At 37.9% G+C, this 25,003-nt stretch overlaps 2 protein-coding genes and 1 long non-coding RNA gene across 14 annotated transcripts in view; all 3 read left to right on the top strand.

The window, feature by feature from the left end:
- PDCL2 (phosducin like 2) overlaps positions 1-2,879 on the top strand; it is a gene marked incomplete at its 3' end in the record, with an annotated part of 32,040 nt that extends 29,161 nt beyond the window's left edge. Inside the window, exon 5 of the mRNA XM_082838977.1 lies at positions 2,722-2,879. Coding sequence (XP_082695103.1) covers positions 2,722-2,879 — 158 coding nt within the window. The remainder of the gene's footprint in view (positions 1-2,721) is intronic.
- The window catches only part of LOC309961523, a 443,244-nt gene that overhangs the window by 167,843 nt on the left and 250,398 nt on the right, over positions 1-25,003 (top strand). The gene's annotated exons all lie outside the window — the stretch shown is intronic.
- CLOCK (clock circadian regulator) overlaps positions 10,034-25,003 on the top strand; it is a 134,744-nt gene continuing 119,774 nt past the window's right edge. For 7 of the 12 annotated variants that reach the window (XR_014326189.1, XM_082838897.1, XM_082838906.1 and 4 more), the window contains exons 1-2: positions 10,034-10,376; positions 11,640-11,722. The gene's annotated coding sequence lies outside the window, so the exon portion shown is untranslated. Of the gene's footprint in view, positions 10,377-10,616; positions 10,677-11,639; positions 11,723-25,003 lie in introns of those variants that run through there. The other 5 variants (XM_082838899.1, XM_082838910.1, XM_082838907.1 and 2 more) reach the window with 3 other exon arrangements.

The raw sequence follows: 25,003 nt of genomic DNA, 5'->3' as shown, positions 1-25,003 counted from the left end.
CTAAGACCATATTCTTCAGTTAGTCATTTCTTGGAACTGCTTTAATCCTGTATTATTAAAATCTTTCTCTCAGACAATCGTATTAAAGCCATTGTGAATAGCTATTTTTAACAGCTTTCCTTTCACTCTCTCATTCCCCTAAAACTGCTTTTGGCCTTACTAAGGCCTCCAGTATTTTGATTGTTCCAGAATTTTCCTTCTCCCTGTCTCTAAGGCCCCTCTTTGTTTTACTACCTTGTTTTTTCAGCTTGTACCTTATCCTCTAAATTTAAAAACTGCATAGAAATACAGACAATAATATAGTAAATATTCATGTAATCATTACCAAAAATAACAAATGTGAACATTTGTTCATGTTTGCTTCAGCTATTTGTTTATTATTGAAAAAAACAGTACAGATATTGTTGAGGTTGCCTGTATTACCATTCCTAATCCTGTTCCCCTCTCTGCCTCACTAAGCAATCACTATCATGAATAGTGTGTTATCTGGTCCATGCTTTTTTAAATTGTTACATTTGAAAAAAATTTTTTAATTGTAAAATACACATAACATGAAATTTACCATTTTAACCATTTAAAAATATACAATACAGTATTATTAACTGTAGTTATTGTGGTATACATTACATACCTGGGACTTAATTTATAAATAATGTTATTTTATTTAATCATTTTTAAGTATATCTTTAAGTGACATTAAGTATTGATATATTTTCACTGTTGTGCTGCTATCGTCACCATTATCCATCTCTAGAACTCTTTGCATCTTGCATAACTGCAACTCTATATCCTTAAACAATAACTCCCTATTCTCTGTTCCCTCCAGCCCCTGGCAACCACCATTCTGCTTTCTACCTCTGAATTTGACTCCTCTCAGTGAATCATACAGTGTTTGTCCTTTTGTGACTGGCTTGTTTCACTTGGCATAATGTCCTCAAGGTTAATCCATGTTGTAGCATGGGTCAGGATTTCCTTCCTTTTTAAGGCTTTAAGGCTGAATAATATTCCATTGTATGTTTTTATAGCACATTTTGTTTACCCATTAATGTGTTGATGGAAAGATTTGTTGCTTCTGTCTTTGGCCGTTGTGAATAATGCTGCTATGAACATGGACGTGCAAATAACCTGTTCTAGTCCCTGTTTTCAGTTCTTTTGAATGTATACTCAGAAGTAGAGATGCTAGATCATATGATAATTCTACTTTAATTTTCTGAGCGACAGCATACTGTTTTCCATAGGGGCTTCACCATATTACACTCCCACTAACAGTACATAGGAGTTCTAATTTCTCTGCATCCACACCAACACCTGTTATGTTCTGTTTTGTTTTTTAAAATAGTAACCATCCTAATGTATGTGATGTGTTTTTCCCCCACTGGCTTTTAATATTTCCAGTGTCATTTTTCAGGATTAAAAAAAATGCTTCAATCTGTTTCTGAAATTTCTACTATGTTCCACTCGTCTGTTTGTCTATTCTTGAATCAATATAGCACTGTGTTAATTACTGTACCTTTGTAACAATCTAGTTGTCTCTAGTAGGGCAAGTCTTTTTCAAAATTTTATATAAATGTTGGAATTAGTCAAGTTCTGTGAGAAATACTGTTGGTTAGTTATTAGAATTATATTTATAGATTAATTGTTGGAGACTTGATATCCTAATAATAGTGAATGTTCCTATCCATGAATAAGATATAGCATGTCACTTATTTTGGTCTTCTTTCATTTTTTGGTAGTTTTCCTCATAAATATAATATATTTACAGTTGGCCCTTGAACAACACAGGGGTTAGGAGCACTGACCCCATGCAGTCGAAAATCCACACATAACTTTACAGTTGGCCCTCCATATTTGCGGTTCTGCATCTGTGAATTCAACCAACCATGGATCATGTAGTACTATAATATACATTTACTGAAAAAAATCCACGTATAAGTGAACCCCTGCAGTTCAAACCTGTGTTGTTCAAGGGTCAATTGTATTACTTTTCATAATGTAATATATTTTGTAATTTTCCTCATAAGTGTATTTTGTAATTTTCCTCATAAATGGTCTGTTCATTTATACAGTGCTTAGGAATAAATTTAACAAATAAGGAATTTGCAGGGTTGGGGGATTTTGGTTATCAGTTCAATTCTTTTCAGTTTCCCTGTTGAATATGTTTTCATAATTCACATTTTTGTTGAAATTTTCCCACTAAAATTTTCAAATATATTGGCATACTTTTTTTCTCATAGTAGTCTCATGGCTTTAAAATCTTTATCTTGGTTATTCCCCATGTAAAATCTTTATATTATTTGGTTTCTTTCCTTTACTTGTGATCATTTTTGCCCAAATTGTGTCTGTTAGTCTCTTCAAAGAATCAACTTTTGATTTTGTTGGTCACCTCTACTGATTTTGTTTTTCTACTTTTGCTAAAGTTTTTTCTTCATTATATGCCTCATTCTGCTTTCTTTGGGTTAACTTTATTTTTTTCCTAACTTCTTGATCTGTACTTTCAAAGCACTATTTTCAGTCATTTTAAAATAAACATTTTAACCATAATTTCTCCCTTTAAGTATAACTTTGCTGTATCCAATGTGTATCTTGATATTGTAGTACTTTCATTGTAATCTAGTTCTAAATATGTCATCATTTCCACATTAATTTTATTAGAGTCAACTTCTGTTTCATATAGATGTTCCAAGATTTTTATCTGATTTATTGATGGATTATTTATTGCAGAACTTGAATGGAAGCTAGCAGAAGTTGGAGCAATACAGACTGATTTGGAAGAAAACCCCAAAAGAGTCATTGTAGATGTGATGGTATCTTCAATTAGAAACACTTCTATTTATGATGACACTAATAGCTCAAACAGTGATAATGATGATGCCAAATAGAAATATTTAATAAATAGCTTTAAAGTGTTTATATATGGAATATTTTATTTGCCACTGCCTTTATAATCAAAGATCAGAAAATTCATAAATAAATTTCTTTTCTATATTAGAATTATAGCTTATATGTCATTATAAAAACTTTCAGGTATTTTAGAATATTCATTGCCTCCAACAAAACTAGAATTTGTACTGAACCCTTAATATTTGTTTGTGATTTATCTTTTTTCGGATCCTTATTGGACAAAAACAAAAATATTACAAGTCCTCTGTGTTGCCTGCTCACTTCCAAAGAGGCCTGTGGATAAAAATGATGAAAGAGAACCATGAAATTTCATTTAATTTACTTCAATCAATATTAAAGTCTATTATTTAGGGGCTTTGAATGAAAATACTTAAATTTATGACCATATGACTTTTGTTCGAAATCTCTTACCTATTAAAAAAAATTAACCAATCAATAGAAAAAATGCAATTTAAAGATTCTGAAAAGTACACAAGAAACTTCTCCACTCATTGTTGTAGTTTTTAATAGTTGTTCTATTATTAAGTTAGAAAATATTGATTTACTAAGTATACTCACAGTTAGGCAACAGAATCATTAGAACTGTATGACATTGTAAGTCATACAATGTAAGTTTCTAAATCATGAAGACAAGTGAGAAAAATATATTATGAGGCTTATGTATGTTTTAATAGTAATCACAGAAGAATTCATCATGAGAAAATATGTAATACGAGGACACTGAAGAAGACCTGCAGGATGTCTTATCTTGGCTTAATAATTAACACCACTTTTAGAGAAAATGGTGTTAAACCCAGCATGTAATAATAGTTCAATAACAGATTTTATTCTTCTACTATTTTTGTATTGATGACCCATCATTCTGATTATGGATATTCACCGATGTCTGTGAGAGAATCTAGACTTTCAATGATTAGATTACAAAAATAAATTGGTGAGAATTGAGGCAGTTTAACACGGAATCAGAAAAGGCTCTTTGCTCTTCTTGGGGGTGAGTTGGGATCACAGAGGCTGCAGAGAATGATGAAGTAGAAGGAATGTTAAATACAGATTGAGTAAGGTAATGATAATTTATTTCACCAGATAAGGTAAAATCAAATGATCTAACTTTGGAAAGAATCAGGAAGACCCCTTCTGAGATAGCAAAGAAAGGTTTTGAAAATATACATATTGGGATGAAGGGAAGGAAAGTTGGGAGTTGCACACAGTGGTCTTTATTATAGCTTTATGCACACATATCAGAGACATAATTACCTATAAGATCCAACTCCTGAAATTCTCTAACAAATGGATGGAAAAATTCCTATTGAGGATAAAACAGTTGTGGAAATTAAGGGAAAAGCCATATTATCATAAAGTTAAAATGTAACTTTAGTGCCATCTAATATATATAAGTATAAACATTATTTCCCTTCCAATTGAAACTAAATGCAAAAGGTTCCCCTAAATGTAATCTTGTTTTAGTAAATCCATATTTGCCTATTTCCTTTTTTAAGTAAAAATTAACAGAGGAAGTACTAAAAGTATTTAAGATGTCTGAATAAAAAGATCCATATTTCTTTTAACTCTTAAATCCACCAGGTGGCAGTAGTTTTTACATAAAGCATAGTTCATGAAAACTTTAACATTTGTAAAATTCATAAAATTATAGCATGTTAGAGGTGGCTGGTTTTGATTCCAGCCTCAGCCTTTTTCAAGTAATGCACACACACACACACAAATACATTCTTCTAGCAAGTACTCGTGCTTACCAATACAGGTCAGTACTATTTCATACCCTACTTCATTTATACATTCTCACTTAAGTAGGGTATAAATAATTGTTAGAATGTGGGGGAATATTATTTAATATTTAATATTGTGTTTCCCATTTTATTGAATGAATTTTTATTTGCTTGGATACAAACTTAAAAGGTTTTTTGAAATTGCCAATATTCAAACATTTTGACCCACAAAAATGGATATTTCATATAGCCAACCTAATATTTTTCTCTATTCCTTGCTGCCAACCATGCTCTACTGAAACTCCCTTCCCTACTTTATAGTGTCTCTTATTGGTCAAAGTGTGGTCCTAGAATCAGCAGCAGCCCCAGGGAACTTGTTAGAAATGCAGTCTCTGGCCCCATCCCAGACTAGCTGAATTGGAATTTTTGTGTTAATGAGATCCTCAGTTGATTAAGCTGCACTAGTTAGCAAGTCCCCTAAAGACATCTTGAACATATTCTTTAACTCTTCTCTCACACTTTGGGTTATGAAAAGTCTGTCTGGTTTAAAACTCCAATCTCAGGTCCCAGGCAAGTGCTCTCTGGCTGAACTTGTGACTCAGGAACTCTGAAGATGGAAGGTGGAGTTTGTTTTTAGCCAATTACTTCCCTCTCTTTTCAAGGTCCATTCTCTGTGGTTTGGGGACTGGGAGGGAGATTAAGGAAGAAAGGGATACGTTTCTCTTAACTGGGTAAATACAATCCATATTGCATCAAAATGTTCACTCTTTAATGGGCACATTGAGTTCTAGAAACTCAGAGGCAGCCTCTCCACTGCATGGTTCCTTGATATGGGCGATCAGTTCTTTCTGCAGCTCTTTCTCTTTTGATCTCTCTCAGTTCCCACTCCCAGAAGTATACCAGCCTCTTGCTGCTAGAATTTCTTTTCCCCTTAGGTGTCAAGGTGTTTCAAACCCGGAGGGCACTTTCTCAGCAGCATTGATGGACCCTGTAGAAATTTACATATCCTTACCATGCCAAATTGTAGGAGTTACATTATTTAAGCCCACTTCCTGGCTAGCTGTTTCTCTCCAAGTCTCTATCCTCCTGTTCATGTAGTTGGATGCAGAGCATATCAACAATCTGCAAGAGATGAGATTCCAGTCTCTTCTTACAGTCACTGCAGTTTCTCTAGCTGATTCTGTTGGAGCCTCGTTCACGTAACTTAGAGTGGGGTGGGGAATAAATGAGAAATGAAAAGCCACAGTGCTCTCCAGGAACCTCGTAAGACATGGCTCCAATGATTCTCTCATCCTCTTCTTCTCATGTGTTCTGCTTATAGGCCTGAAAGTGGGAGTGTTAGGTCCAGTTTTGTCCAGCTTGTAGTCTTGGCTGAAGGAGAAAGTATCTGGGTCCAAATGTAAGCAGCTATTTAGAGGGTGAGTACTTCATGTTCTTTGTTGCCTATTTTGGACCTCATTCAGCAGCCTCTCATACAGGTGTTAGCTGTGTCTATTATAGTGTTATATATTCTTGTGGGTCTTCCAATACTCAATTACTAACACAGTACTAGTGTTTCACTAACCGTTTTCAGTTTACCTTTCCTTTGTACTTTAATACACATTGCTAAGTTTACCTCCTGACAAGACTATAATCTGCCTACAATCATAATTTGGAACATAAGAATGATCCTAAAAATCTTCTAGCATGTTTTAACTTTCATCTCATTCATTCATTCATTCATTCAATCGTTCATTAACTCAAGCATTGAAATGGATGCTGCATGTACAGTGGTGAAAAAACACATGGTTCTTGCCTCCTGGAATTTACCATGTAGTGGTGTCAAGGGGAAGCTAGTTAATAGATAAGAAAACAAATATCAAAAAAAGCGCAGTAATAGAGAATAACTGTGGGTACTGTGTGTGGGGGGCAGGTGAGAGGTAGGAGTGAGACCTCTTAAATAGGGTAGTTAGATCTTTGAGACATGAAGATTGAGGAGGAACCAGCCAGGAGAAAAGGTAGGAGGGTGGTCCAGGCAAGGGCACAGCGTGTACCAAAGTCTGAGAATACAGAGAGATTAGCAAGGAACTGGAAGTGTTACAGGAAAAGAAGAAAATGGTAGGACATGAGGTTGGAGAGGTAGCAGGGGCTAGATCAAAGAGGTTATTATGGCCGCAATTAGGAATTTGGATATAATGGGAAACAATAAGGGTTTTAAGTAGGAACATGTGATTTTATTTATATTTTTAAAAGAATATTCTTGCTGCTCTGTGGAGAACAGATTGAAGGGAGCATCTAAGATATTTGAGATAGTCAAGAGGAGACATCAGATAGACAATTGGATATGTGTTTGGAACCCAAAGGAGAGGTGTAGGCTGGAGTTGCAAATCTATGAGTTGTTTCAATCATTCCTAGGGTTTCAACAACAAATCATAAAAATCTAAAACCACCCATCCTTATCACCTAACCTTTCTGCAGTAGTTTGTAATTTACACTTGATCATCACAATTCTGAGATGCTTTTCTTCTCACTTTACAGATAAATACCCTGATGCTCAGAGAAATTACTTAACTTGCTCAGTGTCCCTTAGTAAGTATTAGTCAGGATTTAAGCCTAGACTTTTGATTACAGTCTGTAATACCACCTCATATTATTGACTTCCCACTATTTTAAAGGATCTAGAAAGAATAAGAGTAATTGATTAAACCATGAAGGATTCTTTAAAAAAAAAAACAAAAAAAACCCTAACAGTATATTCCCTATTATGCATATCAAACTTCCCATGTTCCAATCCACCTTAAACTATAGTGGCAAAACTAGGAATGTCAAGGAGAGGATGGATGAGAGAGGTATTATGAAAGAACAGAAAGGACATAAGGACACAGGGAACTAGGGGAAGAAATTGAGCAAGAGATGTAAGACCTACACAAAAAGGAACATCATTAATAATAGCCACTATGGGATTTCTTATGTACCAAGTAGTACAATACACACACACACACTCTATCTATATTCTATATCTTCTCTCAATTATCCTATGAGACAGGATTATTATCCTTTATTTACAGATGAGGAAAGTGAAGAACAGAGAAATAACTTACTCAGAGTCATGCAGATATTATGTAGTGGGGCTGGAATAAATCCTGGCCTTTAATTCCCAATTTTGTACTCTTAGCCACTAAGCTATATTGCCTCCATCAAGACATCAACTGTGGAGATCAGTTGGGAAGGGAGTTGGAAATGCTCAGTTTAAATTATAGCAAGGTGGACAAGAAGAAATGAACAATATTTGAATTACATAAATTGTGTTTAAGGAGAGGATTTAGGCTGGGGGACAATTTAGGGTCTATGAAACTATGAGGCAGGATTTTTCTTTTAGGGAAAAGTGGAGTCTGGCAGTTGGAAATGTGATTAAAAATATCTGATACAGTTTTCGTCTTGGAGAGAATATGGGCAGAAAGATAAGTTGTGAACTGAGCCACGGGAAATGTCTGAGTGGTGGCAGAGGACTGAGCAGAAAAACGGGATTATCAACAGTTCTTGGTAAATGATTAAATACATAAAGAGAGGAAGGAGTCAAAGATGAACATGATACATTCCTAGTGAATAAGAGGACAATGGAACCATTAAAAAGGGCAAAGGTATTTTTTTTTTTTTTTTTTGCGGTACATGGGCCTCTCACTGTTGTGGCCTCTTCCACTGTGGAGCACAGGCTCCGGACGTGCAGGCCCAGTGGCCATGGCTCACGGGCCCAGCCACTCTGCGGCATGTGGGATCCTCCTGGACCCGGGCACGAACCCGTGTCCCCTGCATCGGCAGGCAGACTCTCAACCACTGCGCCACCAGGGAAGCCCGCAAAGGTATTTTTGAAGATATGTGGTTCTAGATGATGCAGAGTATGATATCACTTTCTCTAGAATAAACATCCACATCCTAGGAAAAGCATTCAAACCCTCTTGTCTAGTTGAAACCTTCCTTATCAGTATTATTAATTTTGCCTCATCTCTTGCTACCAGTATGTTAGGACTCATGATCGCAAGTGACAGAAAACTTCTCATTGGTTTAAGCAATAGATACATGAAAGAATTTATTGAGTAACTTAGCTGAAATTTCCAGAATTATCTAGTCCACAATGGATTCAGGGCATCACACATGTCTCCAGGCCAAATCTCCATTTCTGAATCTGCTTTCTTCCATGTTGCCTTTTTTCTCAGAATCTGTGAGTGGGAAGATGGCTTCAGGCTTCCATTTTTCCAGACTTAAATCCATTGGAAAAGAGAGATCACCCTTCTTAGTAAGTCTAACCTAAGGCAGAAGATTAACTCAAATATGTTTTCCTCTGGAGTCCTGCCTCAGCCATATGGTCTGAGAGTGAAGAAAGGATAGTTCTCCAAAGGAAATGATCAGAATAGGGAAAGACTGCTAAGCAGGAAAAAAACTGTCTCCTAAAATCCTGTCATATGATGACTCCATCATGCTTTCCCACTGTTGACAGAAAAATCCTCAGGTGAATGATCAGGGATCTGAATAAGTTCCTCGATTCTGATGTTCCTTTTCTCTTGAGTACACTGCAAGAATTTGAAATGTTTACTGAGATGAATGTTACTTTGAAGGGAGGATTTTATAGTCACAACAGTTGTTTATTTTTTGAAACAAGAAAATGGCTTCTATTTCAAACCCCAAGGACATTCATTAAAATATGAAAACTATTAGGAATTAGGAAAGTAAAAGATCTCTTCCAATAATTTTCAACTACTGAAATGTGCTTTCCCTTGTGGACCAAGTGTGTCTTAACCATCGAGGGAAGTAATTTCCCCCTAAGATAAGGGGGAGATATTCACACGTTTTTCTAACATGGGAAGCAGTGCAAATTAGGGTCCTGGTTTATCCCCACTGCTTCATCTCCCATCTTCCTTTATACTGTCACCTGGCCTTTAGGATCAGGTAAAAAACTCCAAAGGAGCACATCCATACCTTCTTTGGCTTCCCTCCTCCAGCCAAGGATTCACGTCCGGTCTCCCCAGGCCCACCCTCCAATAAGAAGCGACTAAAGCAGTGCACCTGCAGGAGAGGGGAAGGGAAGAGTCTGGAGATCCAGTCACCTTCACAAATCCCCTCTTCCAGTCCAAGGAGACAAAACGCAAGTGATAACCACTGGAAGGGGAAAAAAGTCTTTCGCCCGCCAACACCCGAAAATTTTTTCCTGGCATTCGCAAAATGAGTTGCTTTTCAAGAAAGAGAGGGTCTGCTTTTTAGCCTCTGGATCCCTCATACAAGAAACTCTCCTTTCTCTCCTCGCTCCTCGAATCCAGGGTGAACACCAAAGCCGCCCTGACCCAAAGTTAACACTCCCGGGTTCGGCCGCACCCTCAGCCGACCAGGCCCCGCCTCCCCTGCTTTCCAGTAACCGGTGCAGGGAAGGAGCGCCAGGGAGATCTCGGTTTTCCTGCACGGCCGGCGGCTGCCGCGGATCGCGCAAACGCGCGGCCCAAGGGAGCGGGAGTCTCCTCCGGCACCCGGGAACCCCTCCGCAGCTCAGGGCTGACTAACGAGGCAAGTCGCATGCGCACCGAGACGCGCCGGGGAAAGGGAGAGTGAGGGGAGGGGCGAACGCAGAGCACCAGCCGTCGGAGCCCGCGGGGGTCACTGATGACGCATGCGCCGAGAAGGAGTGCAATCACAGCCTCAGCTTGCGGCGACCGGCTTAAAAAAGGAAACACCCGAGACCCAGAGGGCGAAGGAAATCTGGCTGCCGACGCGTGCGCGCTCCCGGTGAGTGGCGCCCCACCGGGTGGGCCTGGGGCGTGACGTCCGCCGGTAGGCTTGCCTGGGCGGCGCATGCGTGCTACCGGTGCTGGTGGAGGAGGGGAAGGAAAGGGAGGGGGAGGAGGAGCGGGAGGCAGTCGCGGGGAATTGTTTGGGGGTGGGTGGGGGGCGCCGCTCAGCCCCAGGTACTGCCTGAGCTGGGAGCCACGGCGTCTTCCGGGCGCAGCCGGGTTAGCTGTTCCGAGTCACCGCAGCTAGGCTCCAGGGTGGGGGAGGGAAGAAGCCGGAGCCGCCGCAAGCCACACGGTGAGGGCGCGGGGAAGGGGAGGGAGCGGGGGGCGGTGTGTACGGGGCCGGGGGGCGGCGGCCAGGGGAGGGGCGGGCGGGTGCTGAAGCCCAAGTTTTGCCCGTCGCCCTAGTGTGTCTTTTCTCGGGAGTTGGGGCGGAGGCCCGCCCCGGTTGAGGGGCCCTCCGGAAAAGCTGGGGTTACCTGCGGGGCAGGGGCGGGATTGGGGTGCACGGCGGGGCCGGGTGGCTGGAGCGCGCTCTTGGGCTGAGGCCGATTCGAGCGGCAGAGCGGCCGGGAAAGCCGGAGACCGGGTGCGGAGAGGGCTTTCGCTGGGGACCCGTTAGGCCTTGTGACCCACTTTATTCCTGTCACAACTCGGGCACGTTTGGAGCGGAGCCCAATGGGGCGCCAGGACGACCAGCTCCTCCGGGGAACCCCCGCCCTCCCGGCCCTCGGCCCTCGCGCCGCGGTCCGCAGTCCGTGTGGCGGCCACCGCCGCCCGTGGGCTGGTTCCGTTAGTGGTCGCGGTTCCGGGCCTCGGTCCCCGGGGAGCGCGCGGCTCCGCGCGTCCGACTCGAGCGACTGCGCGGGTTCGAGGGTGCCCCGCGCGGCGCCGCTCCTCCTTCCTTCCGTCCACCCGCTCTCGCCTGCTCCGTGTCACCGCGGCAGCTGGCTCTTCTAGCTGCCTTTCCGCCGGCGAAGCCGGAGTCTTTATAGCTAGTCCTGGAGCTCTGGCCCCAGGAGTGTAGTTTCCAACGCGTAGCGCCGCAGAGCTTATATTCCTGAGTGCGTTTTCGCCGGTGTAGAAGTCGTCCTGTTAGTAATAGCAGAATCCTGAAAGGTAAAAGCCTCGTCCTCTGACCTGGCAAATGAAAGATCGAATCAGGTGGCGGTTTCTTGCTATCAGAATGCCACGCTCTACGACCTTAAGCCTTTCTAACCTTAAAAAAAAAGAAAAAAACCAATGTCTTCTTTTACAGTGAAGGAAAAGCCCAAGAAGTAAAGAAACTTTTACAGTAATTGTTGATTTGGCTATTATGCTGATCCCCCGAATCAAAAAAAGGTAATTTCACTTAAGTCTGCATTCTAATTTGTAGCTTCATTTTAAGTGATAAGAGGAGAAAATCATGCGGCGTTTTCCTTCTACCCGGTTGAAAAATAAACGTTCTAAAAAGGATAAAATTTAGGTAATGAGGTGCTTTCTCTGTTTTATAATCTTTGGTGGTGGAGGGGAAGAAACTAACTCAGGTGTTAAGTAGTTGACTGAACAGAATGTCATTAAAGGTTAGCCTGAAGAAGATAGATGGAAGTTGTGGTAGAACTAGTCATGCTCAGCTGTGAAGAATGAGGAAGCTTTCTGTGTAATGACATGGAAAGATCTCCAAAATATGTTATAAAGCGAAAAAAAGCAAGATGTAGGACAGTGTGAATAATGTGCTACTTTGTGTGTTAAGGGGGCACCCCTGGAATAAGAATACAGATTTGTGTTTGTTTTTCTACGTACAAAGAAATCTAGAGGGATAGTGGAAAACTGACAGTGATGGGGCAGAGGGAGAAGTAGCATGATGAGGGGATAGTGGGAAGTGACATGCACACTGTATGTCCTTATATTTTAAAATACTTGTGACTATATTATAGGTTTAAGGTTAAACAAAGTTCTCCTCTCCAAAATAATTTGCTGTGTGTTTTTTTTCTGTTGCTTGTCTTTCCTTCCTAATTTATGGTAATTTTGGCTATTTTCAATATGATTTCTTTTAATTTTTTTTAGGAAAATGAACTAAAATTGAAAGAGGCTGGGGTCACCAGTTTAACTCTTAAAGATGTTTAGTCTTATTTTGCTTTGCTAAAATATATGACGTTATTTACATTTGGCATTATGGCTGGATTATGCTGTTTGCAGAGCATAGTTTGTCCTCCCTTCCTTTCTTCTCCAGGAATCTTAGTTGTATAAAATTTTACTTTTACTTATTTTAACTCCAAAGTTGTCATGACAGATAGTTGGAGAATATGAATACTCCATTAAAATGATAAAAGAATTGGTTGTCCAGGTAGTTTGCTTTTCAGATTGGGAAATGGTTTTCTCAAGGCAATCAGCCGTGAACCTCAGTGACATGTAAATTTATATTTGTATACATGTATATAGTACTACTTATGGAAAATTAAACTGATAAGTCAATGATCTGTTGGTGCAAAACACTAAAAACTTCTTACAACTTATGGATTGTTATAAGCAGTATGTAATTTTGGGGGGTGGGTACTCAAAATTCCTCTGGTGGCTAATGTTGTATAATCAAAAGTAGTGAATGTTGAGTGACAGTTGCTATGGGCATTTTTGTTGTGTTACCAGCATTCCTTTTTATTTTGTAGGATAGGATAATTGTGTTATTTCTGTTTGATCTGTAGGTCTCCAGTAGCCAAACTTCTGCAAATGGCATTTATTTTTCGTTTGAATTCCATGTGGGTCTATTCAGTCTTTTTGAAAAAACAGAATCATATTTCAAAATTTTACTTAAAATTTTGTTTTTAACATTATAGAAGTAAATCAATGTTCATGAAGAATTAAAACAATACAATGTATATATAATAAGAGAAAACGCCCTTTGCACACTTCCACTTTGTCACATCTCTCCCTAGAGATAACTGCTGCTAACACTGTTATATAACTTTCCAGTTTTTTTTTTCTGTGCATTTACAAACATAGACTTTTCAATCTTGAAAATAGAATTATATTGATTGATCGTCTACTTTGCCAGTTTGCCTCTACTGTGGGCTGTTACTAACCCACAGGACAGGGAAATGACCTGGAGTATGTGAGAAAGTTTAGCATATAGTATACACCGTAGGACATTCTCATCTTTTCACTTGTGAGGGGCTGGTTGGTTTGGGGTACATTTACAGAGTTTGTAGTGAGGTCTTAACTGGTGTGAGCTTTATGTGATGTAGATTGAATTCACCTGTAAGACATGGATTCCATGGCTTTTATAGGACTCTTTAGGGTCCACATTCTAACGTTTTCTTTGGGTTTTGACCTGGTCAGTAGCTCACAGGTTAAACTTTGATTTTATTCTCCTGTACTTGCAGACCACTAGAAAGCCCCTTAGATTACATCAGCCTCTCCTGGTCCTCTGAAGTGAACCTAGGCAGGCTTTGTCCTTAACTAAGAGACATTGATTGACTTGGATGGAATCCAGCCTTGGATGGAATCCAGCCTTTGAAGCAGAAAGGGGAGAAGAGGCATTTTGGTCCGGTTTGTGCTTTACTGACAGCAGACAAGTTGCATGCATACTTTCACTCAGAGAGAACATTGCCCTTCTAATAGTTCCAGAGGTGGTGGTTTTTTTTGTATTGTTTTTGTTTTTTTAAACCAAGCTGCGAATAGTTACCAAGACTTAATTCTTTTTAGGTGATAGAAAGTTGAGTATTAGTCAAGACACTTTACTAAGCTATGTGACATACATAGAAAGATAAAGTATAATTGACCCTGCCCTCAGAGGGTTTGAAATCTAGTATGGTTAAAAGAGCATGTATGTAATGATTATAACACAAGATGGGAAATGATAGATTCCAGAAGAAAAACATACATGAGGTTTGTAAGGGTAAGACTATTTCTAGCTTTTTATTTTTGTGGGCATGGAGTTTGGAGGGAGAGTAGATATCTCAACGTTTTAAATAGTTAAGAAAGGATAGAACAAACTTATAAAGCTCAAATCTTAGCTCTTAAGGGGTAAGGAAGTAAGGAGTTAAATTGCATCCTCATAGCAGGCACTTATGAACACTAATTGATAGTTTTTGTTTGCTTGCTTTTTACTCTCTCCCACTAGAAAGAACCATTTGATGTTTTATTTGATCATTATAATACAGCCTCTCTTAGATTTCAGAATTTTATAATAGGAGATTTAATTCTGCCAGTTAACTATTGTCTACCATCTAATATGTCAGGCAGTGTTAATATTAAAAGTAAATTGTTGGGGCTTCCCTGGTGGCGCAGTGGTTGAGAGTCCGCCTGCCGATGCAGGGGACGCGGGTTCGTGCCCCGGTCTGGGAAGATCCCACATGCAGCGGAGTGGCTGGGCCCGTGAGCCATGGCCGCTGAGCCTGCGCGTCCAGAGCCTGTGCTCCTCGACGGGAGAGGCCACAACAGTGAGAGGCCCGCGTACCGCAAAAAAAAAAAAAAAAAAAAAAAAGTAAGTTGTTTTTTCCCTCAAAGCACATATTTAATGTCCGCCCTCCCCCACATTTTTACTTCTGGTGCTGTGTCAAATAAAATATTTATTTGCTGTATGTATTTTAAACTCTGAAAGCAAACAACAATATGGTGAAAACTCAGAGTTCCACAGCAAAACTACCTTTTATTGTTTGTGTCTCTTTCCAGTTCTTCTCAGATGCATAAAGTAAAAAAATAATTTTAAAGTGTAGTTTCTTGTAAGCACTGTACCAGTGGACATTGTATTTTCTCCTTTTCTGAGTCTAAAATTCTAGATGGATTGTATGAGTTACAGAATACATTTTAAGTGTCAGAGCAATTTAATTCTTGCTAATGGACTGTGATTTTTGTAATGGCATTTATATTTATAGGTTGCTTTACAACCATTTGTTACTTATTTTTATAGCTCTGTTAGGTATAACTCCTGTGAATTAGGTGGGTAAGAGATTGCTGTTTTTCTCCATGTATTTGATTATGCAACTGTTAAATTACCTAAACTCCTCATAAGTATAGTGTCAGCTTTGAGTTATTAGTTATTTTAGGTGTGTATTTCATAAAGATGTAAGTCTACTTATTATTTTAAGTCTTAGAAGTCTACAGAAAAATCACTTGTAAAAAATAAATTTTTATGTATTATTTTTGACTTTCATAGGATACTGTTTAGAATGTGATTTACCTTTTATTTTTCAGAAATATTTTCTCATTTTTATATTAATAAGATCCAAGAATAAGACAAAAATTCCCATCTTTTTCAAAGAGGGCACATTTAATCAGATATGTATATTTTTAATTCCCATCCAAAATAGTAGAAAATGAAAATACAGATTGATTCATGTTCAAAATTTTGTGTTTAAAAAATAAAACACAAATGGGTGTTGCCACAATGAGGGTTAAACCAACAACTTGCTAAGGATTTATCATTTGCATTAAAATATGGTTGTAACATAAATAGCTTATTTCTTTCTTAATCTTTCCCCCCAGTTATAAAAATAGTGTATCCCTAATGTAGAAAACTTGGGAAACATGCAGACCATGAATTAAATTTTGAAAATACCACTGGAATTCTCACAACTATGAGACGCCATTGTTAACCTTCTGAAATATCTTCTCCCGGTGTTTTGCTTAGCCACATCACATGTCTATAAGTGTACATATACTTATAGACATCACATGTACACTTATAGACGTGATGTTTACAAAATGGTCTCATAATGCGTCCACTATTGTGCAAACCATTCTATTCACTTAACAGTGAATCTTGAACATTTTTATATCAGTATTTTTCTACAACATTATTATTTTTAATAGCTATGTGATATCCTCATTTATGTTCGTGTAATAATTTACTTACTGGTCTATTTCTGTTGGATGCAAGTTTTCAGTTTTTAAAATTATAAACAATGGGACTCCCCTAGCAGTCCAGCGGGTAAGACTCTGTGCTTCCACTGCAGGGGACGTGGGTTTGATCCCTCATTGGGGAACTAAGATCCCGCATGCTCCATGGAGCAGTGAAATAATTAATAAATAAATAAATAATAAATACTTCAAAAAATTATTTTAAAAATGGTCACTTTTAGAACTGACAGCATTAGTCATCTGGTAGAGTTGATACTTAAAAAAATTTCAATAGGATAGTCTTCAGAAGAATTAGAATTCAAGTAGAATTTTACTGAATTTGTATTAATGTCGAGATTAAACAGAAATTTTGTGCTTTTTGTTGAAAAAATATGCCAGAAGTATATGATAAATTATCTAATATTGATTTATAATAATGACTTCAAGATTTTTATAATGGTATATTTTCTTTCTAAGGTTGGTTTAACTTTGAATTGTATTAAAGTAACTTGGCATTTCATGAGCAAACATGATTTGGATAGCAGTGCTCTTGAATAAGCCTTCAAGTAAGGTACGAATCTATGAAGCAGTCTTTACACACTCAATTAAAATTTAAGCTGTAACATTTTTTACAACAGAACAGAGAGTGAGTTTGATTGCTCAAAAAACCTTCCTTAAAAGGAAAGTCTGAATACCAAGAAAGAATACTTTCACCCAAAGAATTGACATTACCTGTGTATAGGATTTCTGTGAAATTTTATTCAACCCTTAGGTATCTATATCCTGTAGTTTAAATTGGGGAGAAAAACTGTTAGGTTAAACTGTTTTCAGGGGAAAATAGATATGATCTTAAAGTTTAATGCAGTAGTTTTAAGGTGTCTTCTGTTGCCTGTTTTTGGAAGTTACATATTTTATCAGGTTCCTATGACTATTACTTTTTAAAAATTTTTATTTGAGTATAGTTGATTTATAATGTGCTAGTTTCTGCTATGCAGCAAAGTGAGTCAGTTATACACACACATATATACACTCTTTTTTAAATTCTTTTCCCTTATAAGTCATTGCAGAGTATTGAGTAGAGTTACAGTAGGTCCTTATTAGTCATCTATTTTATATATAATAGTGTGTATATGTCAATCCCACTCTCCCAGTTTATCCCTCTTCCTACCCCCCCCCCCCCCCCCCCCCCGGTAACCAAAAGTTTGTTTTCTACATCTATAACTCTTTTTTTTGTTTGTTTGTTTGTTTTTGCGGTACGCGGGCCTCTCACTGTTGTGGCCTCTCCGGTTGCGGAGCACAGGCTCCGGACGCGCAGGCTCAGCGGCCATGGCTCACGGGCCCAGCCACTCCATGGCATGTGGGATCCTTCCGGACCGGGGCATGAACCCATGTCCCCTGCATCGGCAGGCAGACTCTCAACCACTGCGCCACCAGGGAAGCCCAACATCTATAACTCTTACTTCTGTTTTGTAGATCAGTTCATTTGTACCATTTTTTAGATTCCACATATAAGGGATATCATATGATATTTGTCTTTCTTTGACTTACTTCACTCAGTATGACAGTCTCTAGGTCCATCCATGTTGCTGTAAATGGCATCATTTCGTTCTTTTTTATGGCTGATATTCCATTATGTATATATACCACATCTTCTTTATCCACTCATCTGTTGATGGACATTTAGGTTGCTTACATGTCCTGGCTATTGTAAATAGTGCTGCAGTGAACATTGGGGTGCATGTATCTTTTAAAATTATGATTTTCTCTGGATATATGCCCAGGAGTGGGATTGCAGTATCATATGGTAGCTTTATTTTTAGTTTTTTTAAGGAACCTGCATACTGTTCTCTATAGTGGCTGGACCAATTTACATGCTCACCAACAGTGTAGGAGGGTTCCCTTTTCTCCACACCCTCTCCAGCATTTACTGTTTGTAGATTTATTTTTATTTTATTTTTTATTTTTTTCCCTTTGCGGTACGCGGGCCTCTCACTGTTGTGGCCTCTCCTGTTGCGGAGCACAGGCTCCGGACGTGCAGGCTCAGCGGCCATGGCTCACGGGCCCAGCCGCTGGGTGGCATGTGGGATCTTCCCGGACCAGGGCACGAACCTGCGTCCCCTGCACCGGCAGGCGGACTCCCAACCACTGTGCCACCAGGGAAGCCCTGTTTGTAGATTTTTTGATGATGGCCATTCTGACTGGTGTGAGGTGATACCTCATTGTAGTTTTGATTTGCACTTCTCTAATAATTAGTGATGTTGAGCATCCTTTCATGTGCCTCTTGGCCATCTGTGTGTCTTCTTTGGAAAAACGTCTATTTAGGTCTCCTGCCCATTTTTTGATTGGGTTGTTTGTTTTTTTGAGCTGCATGAGTTGTTTGTATATTTTGGAGATTAATGTCTTGTTGCTGCAGGAGGGTTGTCTTTTCATTTTGTTTATGGTTTCCTTTGCTGTGCAAAAGCTTTTAAGTTTAATTAGGTCCCATTTGTTTATTTTTGTTTTTTTTTCTTTCATTACTCTAGGAGGTGGATTGAAAAAGATCTTGCTGCAATTTATGTCAGAGAGTGTTCTGCCTATCTCTGTGACATAAATCACAGCAAGATCCTTTTTTGAAAAGGATCTTTTCACCTCCTAGAGAAGGGGAAATAAAAACAAAAATAAACCTCCTAGAGAAAGGGAAATAAAAACAAAAATAAACAAATGGGACCTAATGAAACTTAAAAGCTTTTGCGTAGCAAAGGAAATCATAAACGAGACGGTAAGACAACCTTCAGAATGGGAGAAAATATTTGCAAACGAAACAACTGACAAAGGATTAATCTCCAAACTATGCAAGCAGCTCATGCAGCTCAACGTCAAAAAAACAACCCAATCCAAAAATGAGCAGAAGACCTAAATAGACATTTCTCCAAAGAAGATATACAGATTGCCAACAAACACATGAAAGGATGTTCAACATCACTAATCATTAGAGAAATGCAAACCAAAACTACAATGTGGTATCACCTCACACCAGTCAGAATGGCCATCATCAAAAAATCTAGGGCTTCCCTGGTGGAGCAGTGGTTGCGAATCCGCCTGCCGGTGCAGGGGACACGGATTCATGCCCCGGTCCGGGAAGATCCCACATGCCGCGGAGCGGCTGGGCCCGTAAGCCATGGCTGCTGAGCTTGCGCATCTGGAGTCTGTGCTCTGCAACCGGAGAGGCCACAACAGTGAGAGGCCCGCGTACCGCAAAAAAAGAAAAAAAGAAAATCTACAAACAATAATGCTGGAGAGGGTGTGGAGAAAAGGGAACCCTCTTGCACTGTTGGTGGGAATGTAAATTGGTATAGCCACTGTGGACAACAGTATGGAGGTTCCTTAAAAAACTAAAATAGAACTACCATATGACACAGCAATCCCACTACTGGGCACATACCCTGAGAAAATCATAATTCAAAAAGCGTCATGTACCACAATGTTCACTGCAGCACTATTTACAATAGCCAGGACATGGAAGCAACCTAAGGGTCCATCGACAGATGAATGGATAAAGAAGATGTGGCACATATATACAATGCAGTATTACTCAGCCATAAAAAGAAATGAAATTGAGTTATTTGTAGTGAGGTGGATGGACCTAGAGTCTGTTATACAAAGTGAATCAAGTCATAAAGAGAAAAGCAAATACCGTATGCTAACACATATATATGGAATCTAAAAAAAATAAAAAAGGTTCTGAAGAACCTAGGGGCAGGACAAGAATAAAGACGCAGACGTAGAGAACGGACTTGAGGACATGGGGAGGGAGAAGGGTAAGCTGAGACAAAGTGAGAGAGTGGCATGGACATATATACACTACCAAATTTTAAATAGATAGCTAGTGGGAAGCAGCCACATAGCACAGGGAGATCAGCTCGGTGCTTTGTGACCACCTAGAGGGGTGGGATAGGGAGGGTGGGAGGGAGATGCAAGAGGGAGGAGATATGGGGATATATGTATACATATAGCTGATTCACTTTGTGATACAGCAGAAACTAACACACCATTGTAAAGCAATTATACTCCAATTAAGATGTTAAAAAAAAAATGTTCTGCCTATGTTTTCTCTAAGAGTCTTATGGTATCCGGTCTTCCATTTAGATCTTTAATCCATTTTGAGTTTATTTTTGTGTATGGTGTTAGGGTATGACTATTACTTTTGATAGCGACTGCTTTTTTCTTTTTTGTCATGAAAATAGGAAATTTGGGGGTGTTTATTTTTTCCATTTATTTATTCTCAGTGACATGATCAGATTACTAAAATATCTGGTTTTATTCTAAATAAAGCTTATTGTTATTTATTACCTGAAATTTAGTAACGAAGACAGCAAACTACTTTAAAGTTCTTAATTAGTTACATTTATAGCATGGTATAGGGATGAAGAGTGCACAGCTCTATAGCTAGCCTGCTTGGCATTTACATCCTGGTTTTATTGCTAGTGATTGGACAAATGTTACCTCAATTTCTCATCTGTAAAATGAAGATAATACTAGTTCATAATATTATGTGAGAATTAAACAACATGTGCAAAGTAATTAGGGTAATGAGTATTTATCACAGAGTTAATTGTTCAGTAAATGTTAGCTATTACTATTTCTGTCGTTTTGTTACTTTCATAGTGTGTACCAAAGGTGGCTCTTATCATTTTTTGGAGGGGAGTTCCAATTTCAATAAGTTGCTTAGAGTTTTGTATCTACATATAGAGTTTGGGAGTACTTGACCTTTTTATGTGACTCAGAACAATGAAAAAGTTATTAGAAGATGTTGCCAGGGTGCGTGGTATTGCGTATTTCTTTGAGATACTTTTGCCAAATCAAGTTATGGAAAAGCGGTGACTTTTTTTCTATGTCGAAACTTAAATTTTCGTTTAAACAATATTAGAAGTTATTTAGGAAAAAACCCACAAATTCAAATGAAATATGTTAGAACTTAAATTTTATTTTACAACTTTAACTTACGTAGTTCTATAGAAATTTCACAAAATTTTATTAGAAGCAAGAAGAGAAATGAGAGAAACATTAGTTAATGGAAAATGCTATTTCCAACTCTTACATGGTAATTTTTGTCTCCATCAGAAATGATGATGATATAATATCTGTACTTATAAAGGTGTCTGTTTCACCAGTAGTTTATTGTATGAAACAGGCTTACATTGTTTAGCTTCTTTTTAGACTTGATCACATTCTTATATTTTTCTTTAAGTCTCTTACTTTTGTTGGGGCTGATCATTATTAAAACTTAAGACTTTTTTCTTTTGAAAATAGTTTTGTGGTTTTTATAAAAATGAGTCTTGTTCCTTGGGAAAGAGTTAAAGTACCAAAAACTACAAAGAAAATCTATGATGAAAAAAATCACCCAAAATCTCAGGGATAAAGCTCTGTTAATATTTTTTTCAGCATTTTCTAAGGCAGTTGGGATGGGTGTGGGTGTGCATGTGTACGTATGTACATGTACATGTTACAATTTTATAGCGAGTGGAATATATGCAGTTTTAAAACTGCTTTTTTCCTCTCATCATGCTTTCTGTATATCTTTACTTGTAAAGTAATGTTTTCATTATTTTTATCTAGTCTTAGTCTTTTACTTTGTTTTCAGTTGACCCTTGAGCATTGTGGCAGTTAGGGGCAGTAACCTTCTTTGTGATTGAAAAGGTCGAAAATCCACGTATAACTTATAGTGGGTCCCTCCATGGTTCATCCATATATGCAGTACCTCAGTATTCAGGGTTCCACATCCTTTAATTCAACCAACCACAGATCGTTTATTACTGAAGTATTGGGTTGGCCAAAAAGTTCGCTTGATTTTAAGTAAAAATAGAAGATGTATTTCATTTTCACCAAGAAATTTATTGAACAACGTAATCATTAACCGAACGAACTTTTTGGGGAACCCAATATTTACTATTGGAAAAAAATCTGTGTACAGGTGGACCTGTGGAATTCAAACCTGTGTTGTTCAAGGGTCAACTGAAATTCATTTACATTTTTGCTGATAATAGCCAAGTTTGTAACCACCATTAACTTTGACTTTTCTTTGAGTCATCTGTTTTGCATTCCTTTTTATCCCTCCTATTTTGCTTTTTTTGGTGTTAATCTAATTTTTTTTCCTGTTTTTCCTCCTATTAATTTGTTAGTTATATATTCTTTCATTATACCTTTAGTGGTTATTCTAGAGGTTAAAACAAGCATATTTACAATACAAATTACATATAATACAGATAATACAAATTATTACTTTTACCATTCCACAATAATGACAGCTTCTTACACATTAACTCATACTCCAACCTTTTTGCATTGTTACTGTTCTGTATTTTATTTATACATATTTTAAACTCCACAAGATAGTATGGTTTTGGACAGTCAATTTTTGTTCATGTTTACCCTTTCCAGGGTTCTTCCTTCCCTCATTTCTGTTTCTGTCTGGGATCATTTTCCTTCTGTCTGAATAGCTTCCTTTAGTAGTATGTATTTTAATACCAGCCTACCTACTGACAGTGAATTTTTCCATTTTTGTTTATCTGAAAACATCTTAATTTCACCTTTTTTTGAGTTATATTTTCACTGGGTATAGAATTCTATGTCAGTAGTTATTTCATTGTCTTATGGCTTTCTGTTAAAGTCTTATTGAAGGTAATGTGTCAGCTTATAATCTTGCTAATAATTCTTTTATGTTTTTCAAAAGACTTCTCAAAATGCCTTCTTTGCTGTCATAGTTTTTCAGCAGTTTGACTATGATGTGTTGAGGTGTGTTTTTCTTTGTATTTGCTTTATGTTCATAGAGCTTTTTTGAATCTGTAGCTTGGTGCCTTTAGTTTGGAAAATTCTCTGTCATTACGTCTTCAATTATTGCTTCTGCCCCCTCCTCTTTTATGGATTTTAATTTAAACATTTATTACACCCTGTCATCATGTTTCACATGTCTCTTAAAAATTTTTTTCTCTCTATATTTCAGTTTGGGTATCTTATAATGACCTATCTTATAGTATACCAACAACTATCTTACTTTTTCTCCAAGCCAATCTATTGTGTTTGTAATTTTACATTGAAACTTTGAGTTCTAAAACATCCATTTGATCCTATTTTATACATTTTTAATAGACTTCAAGTCTCTTGAACATACTGATTAAATGCTTGTCTATTAATTTCAGTAACTGCATCAACCGTTGGTCTACGTATATTGTTTTTCTGTTGTTTTTCATGTGTTTGTGTGGTTCTGTCACTTCATATGTTGCTAGGTTTTTCAAAGAACTTGTCCATTTCATCTAAGTTGTTGAATTAGTAAAGTTGTTTATAATATTCTCTTATTATCCTTTAAATAGCTATAGAATATATCATGAGTCTAATATCTGTATAATCTGCAGAGATTTGGTGTCATTCCTGATATTGGGAAATTGTGTGTTCTCTCTTTTTTACCTGATCAGTCTGGCTTGAGATTTATTAACTGGCTTGAGAATTATTAAGATTGTCAAAGGATTAGCTTTTGGTTTAACTGATTTCCTCTAGTTCTCCTGCTTTTTGTTGCCTTATTTCTGCTCTGATCTTTATTAATTCCTTTCTTTAACTTACTTTAGGTTTGTTTTCTTTTTCTAGTTTCTTAAGGTAGAAGCTGAGGTCATTAATCTGTGACCTTTTCCCCCGCTATATGTGTGCTACAAATTTCCCTCTAAATATTGCTTACAGATTTTAATATATATATGTTTTTCATTTTCATCCAGCTCAGAGTACTTTTTAATTTACTTTTTGATGTCTTCTTTGGCCTCGAGATTATTTAGAAGTATATTATTTAGTTTCCAAGAATTTGAGGGTTTTCCAGAGATCTATTATTTTTAAGTTAATTCTCTTGTGATGAGAGAATATACTTTTATGACTTGGATCCTTTTAAATTTATTGATTTGTTTTATGGCCCAGAATATGATCTGTCTTAGTAAATGCTCCATGTGCACTTGAAAAGAATGTGGATTCTGTTGTTGTTGGGTGGAGTGTTCTGTAAATATCAATTAGGTCAAGTTGGTTGATTGTTTTTGTTTATGTCTTGTAATTTTTGATTGAATGCCAGACATTGTGAATTAAAAAACAAAATAAAGCAAGCATCATCAAGTATGTTCTGCCAGAGGGTGTTTACCGTTTCTTCTAGGCAGATAGACTAGGGAGCCAGTCACCTTAATTTATACAGAGGCTAGGTTGCTATTTGAGTAGTTTGGTGGTATTCTTCTTCTTCTTTCCTTTATTTGTAGGGTGTGGTTTTCCAGGACTTTCATTTCAAAGCCTTTCATTTCGTTTCAAAGGGTCTTTATCCCCTTAGCAGAGCAAAAGTGGAAAATTTCACTTTGCTTTTCAAAATTTTTCTATTATTATTTAGCCTCTTACCCTGTACTGTTTTAAAATTAAGCAAATGTCCTGTGAGAGATATTGGCCTTGAGCTTGAGGTCCCTGCAGTTTCCCATTTTTGTTACTCCAGCCTTGTGTGAACACCAAAAGCACTCCTGGTTTCTTGGTTCCTCAGCAGCAACGTTTTGTACAGGCCAAATCTCAAGTTTTCAGCCTTCACACTCAGCCCATAATCTGGAAATAACCCCAGGGAAAGCAACTGCAGATCATCTAAACAACTTTAAAAGATTCCCCCTTCTCTGGAGTGGTAGACCTTCTTGTCCCCCATGTTTTAAAGACAGCTATACGCTGCCTTTAAAAATATGTTTTTTTGTAATTTATTTAGCTTTTCTAGTTGTTCTCAAGAAGAATATTGACCCACTGCAAACTGTTTCATCCTACTTGGATGTG

Source organism: Leucopleurus acutus, assembly GCF_964270905.1.
Source record: "Leucopleurus acutus genome assembly, chromosome: 4".
Taxonomy (NCBI): domain Eukaryota; kingdom Metazoa; phylum Chordata; class Mammalia; order Artiodactyla; family Delphinidae; genus Leucopleurus; species Leucopleurus acutus.
Note: the sequence above shows the minus strand (reverse complement) of the source record. Positions and strands in the feature narration are given on the sequence as shown.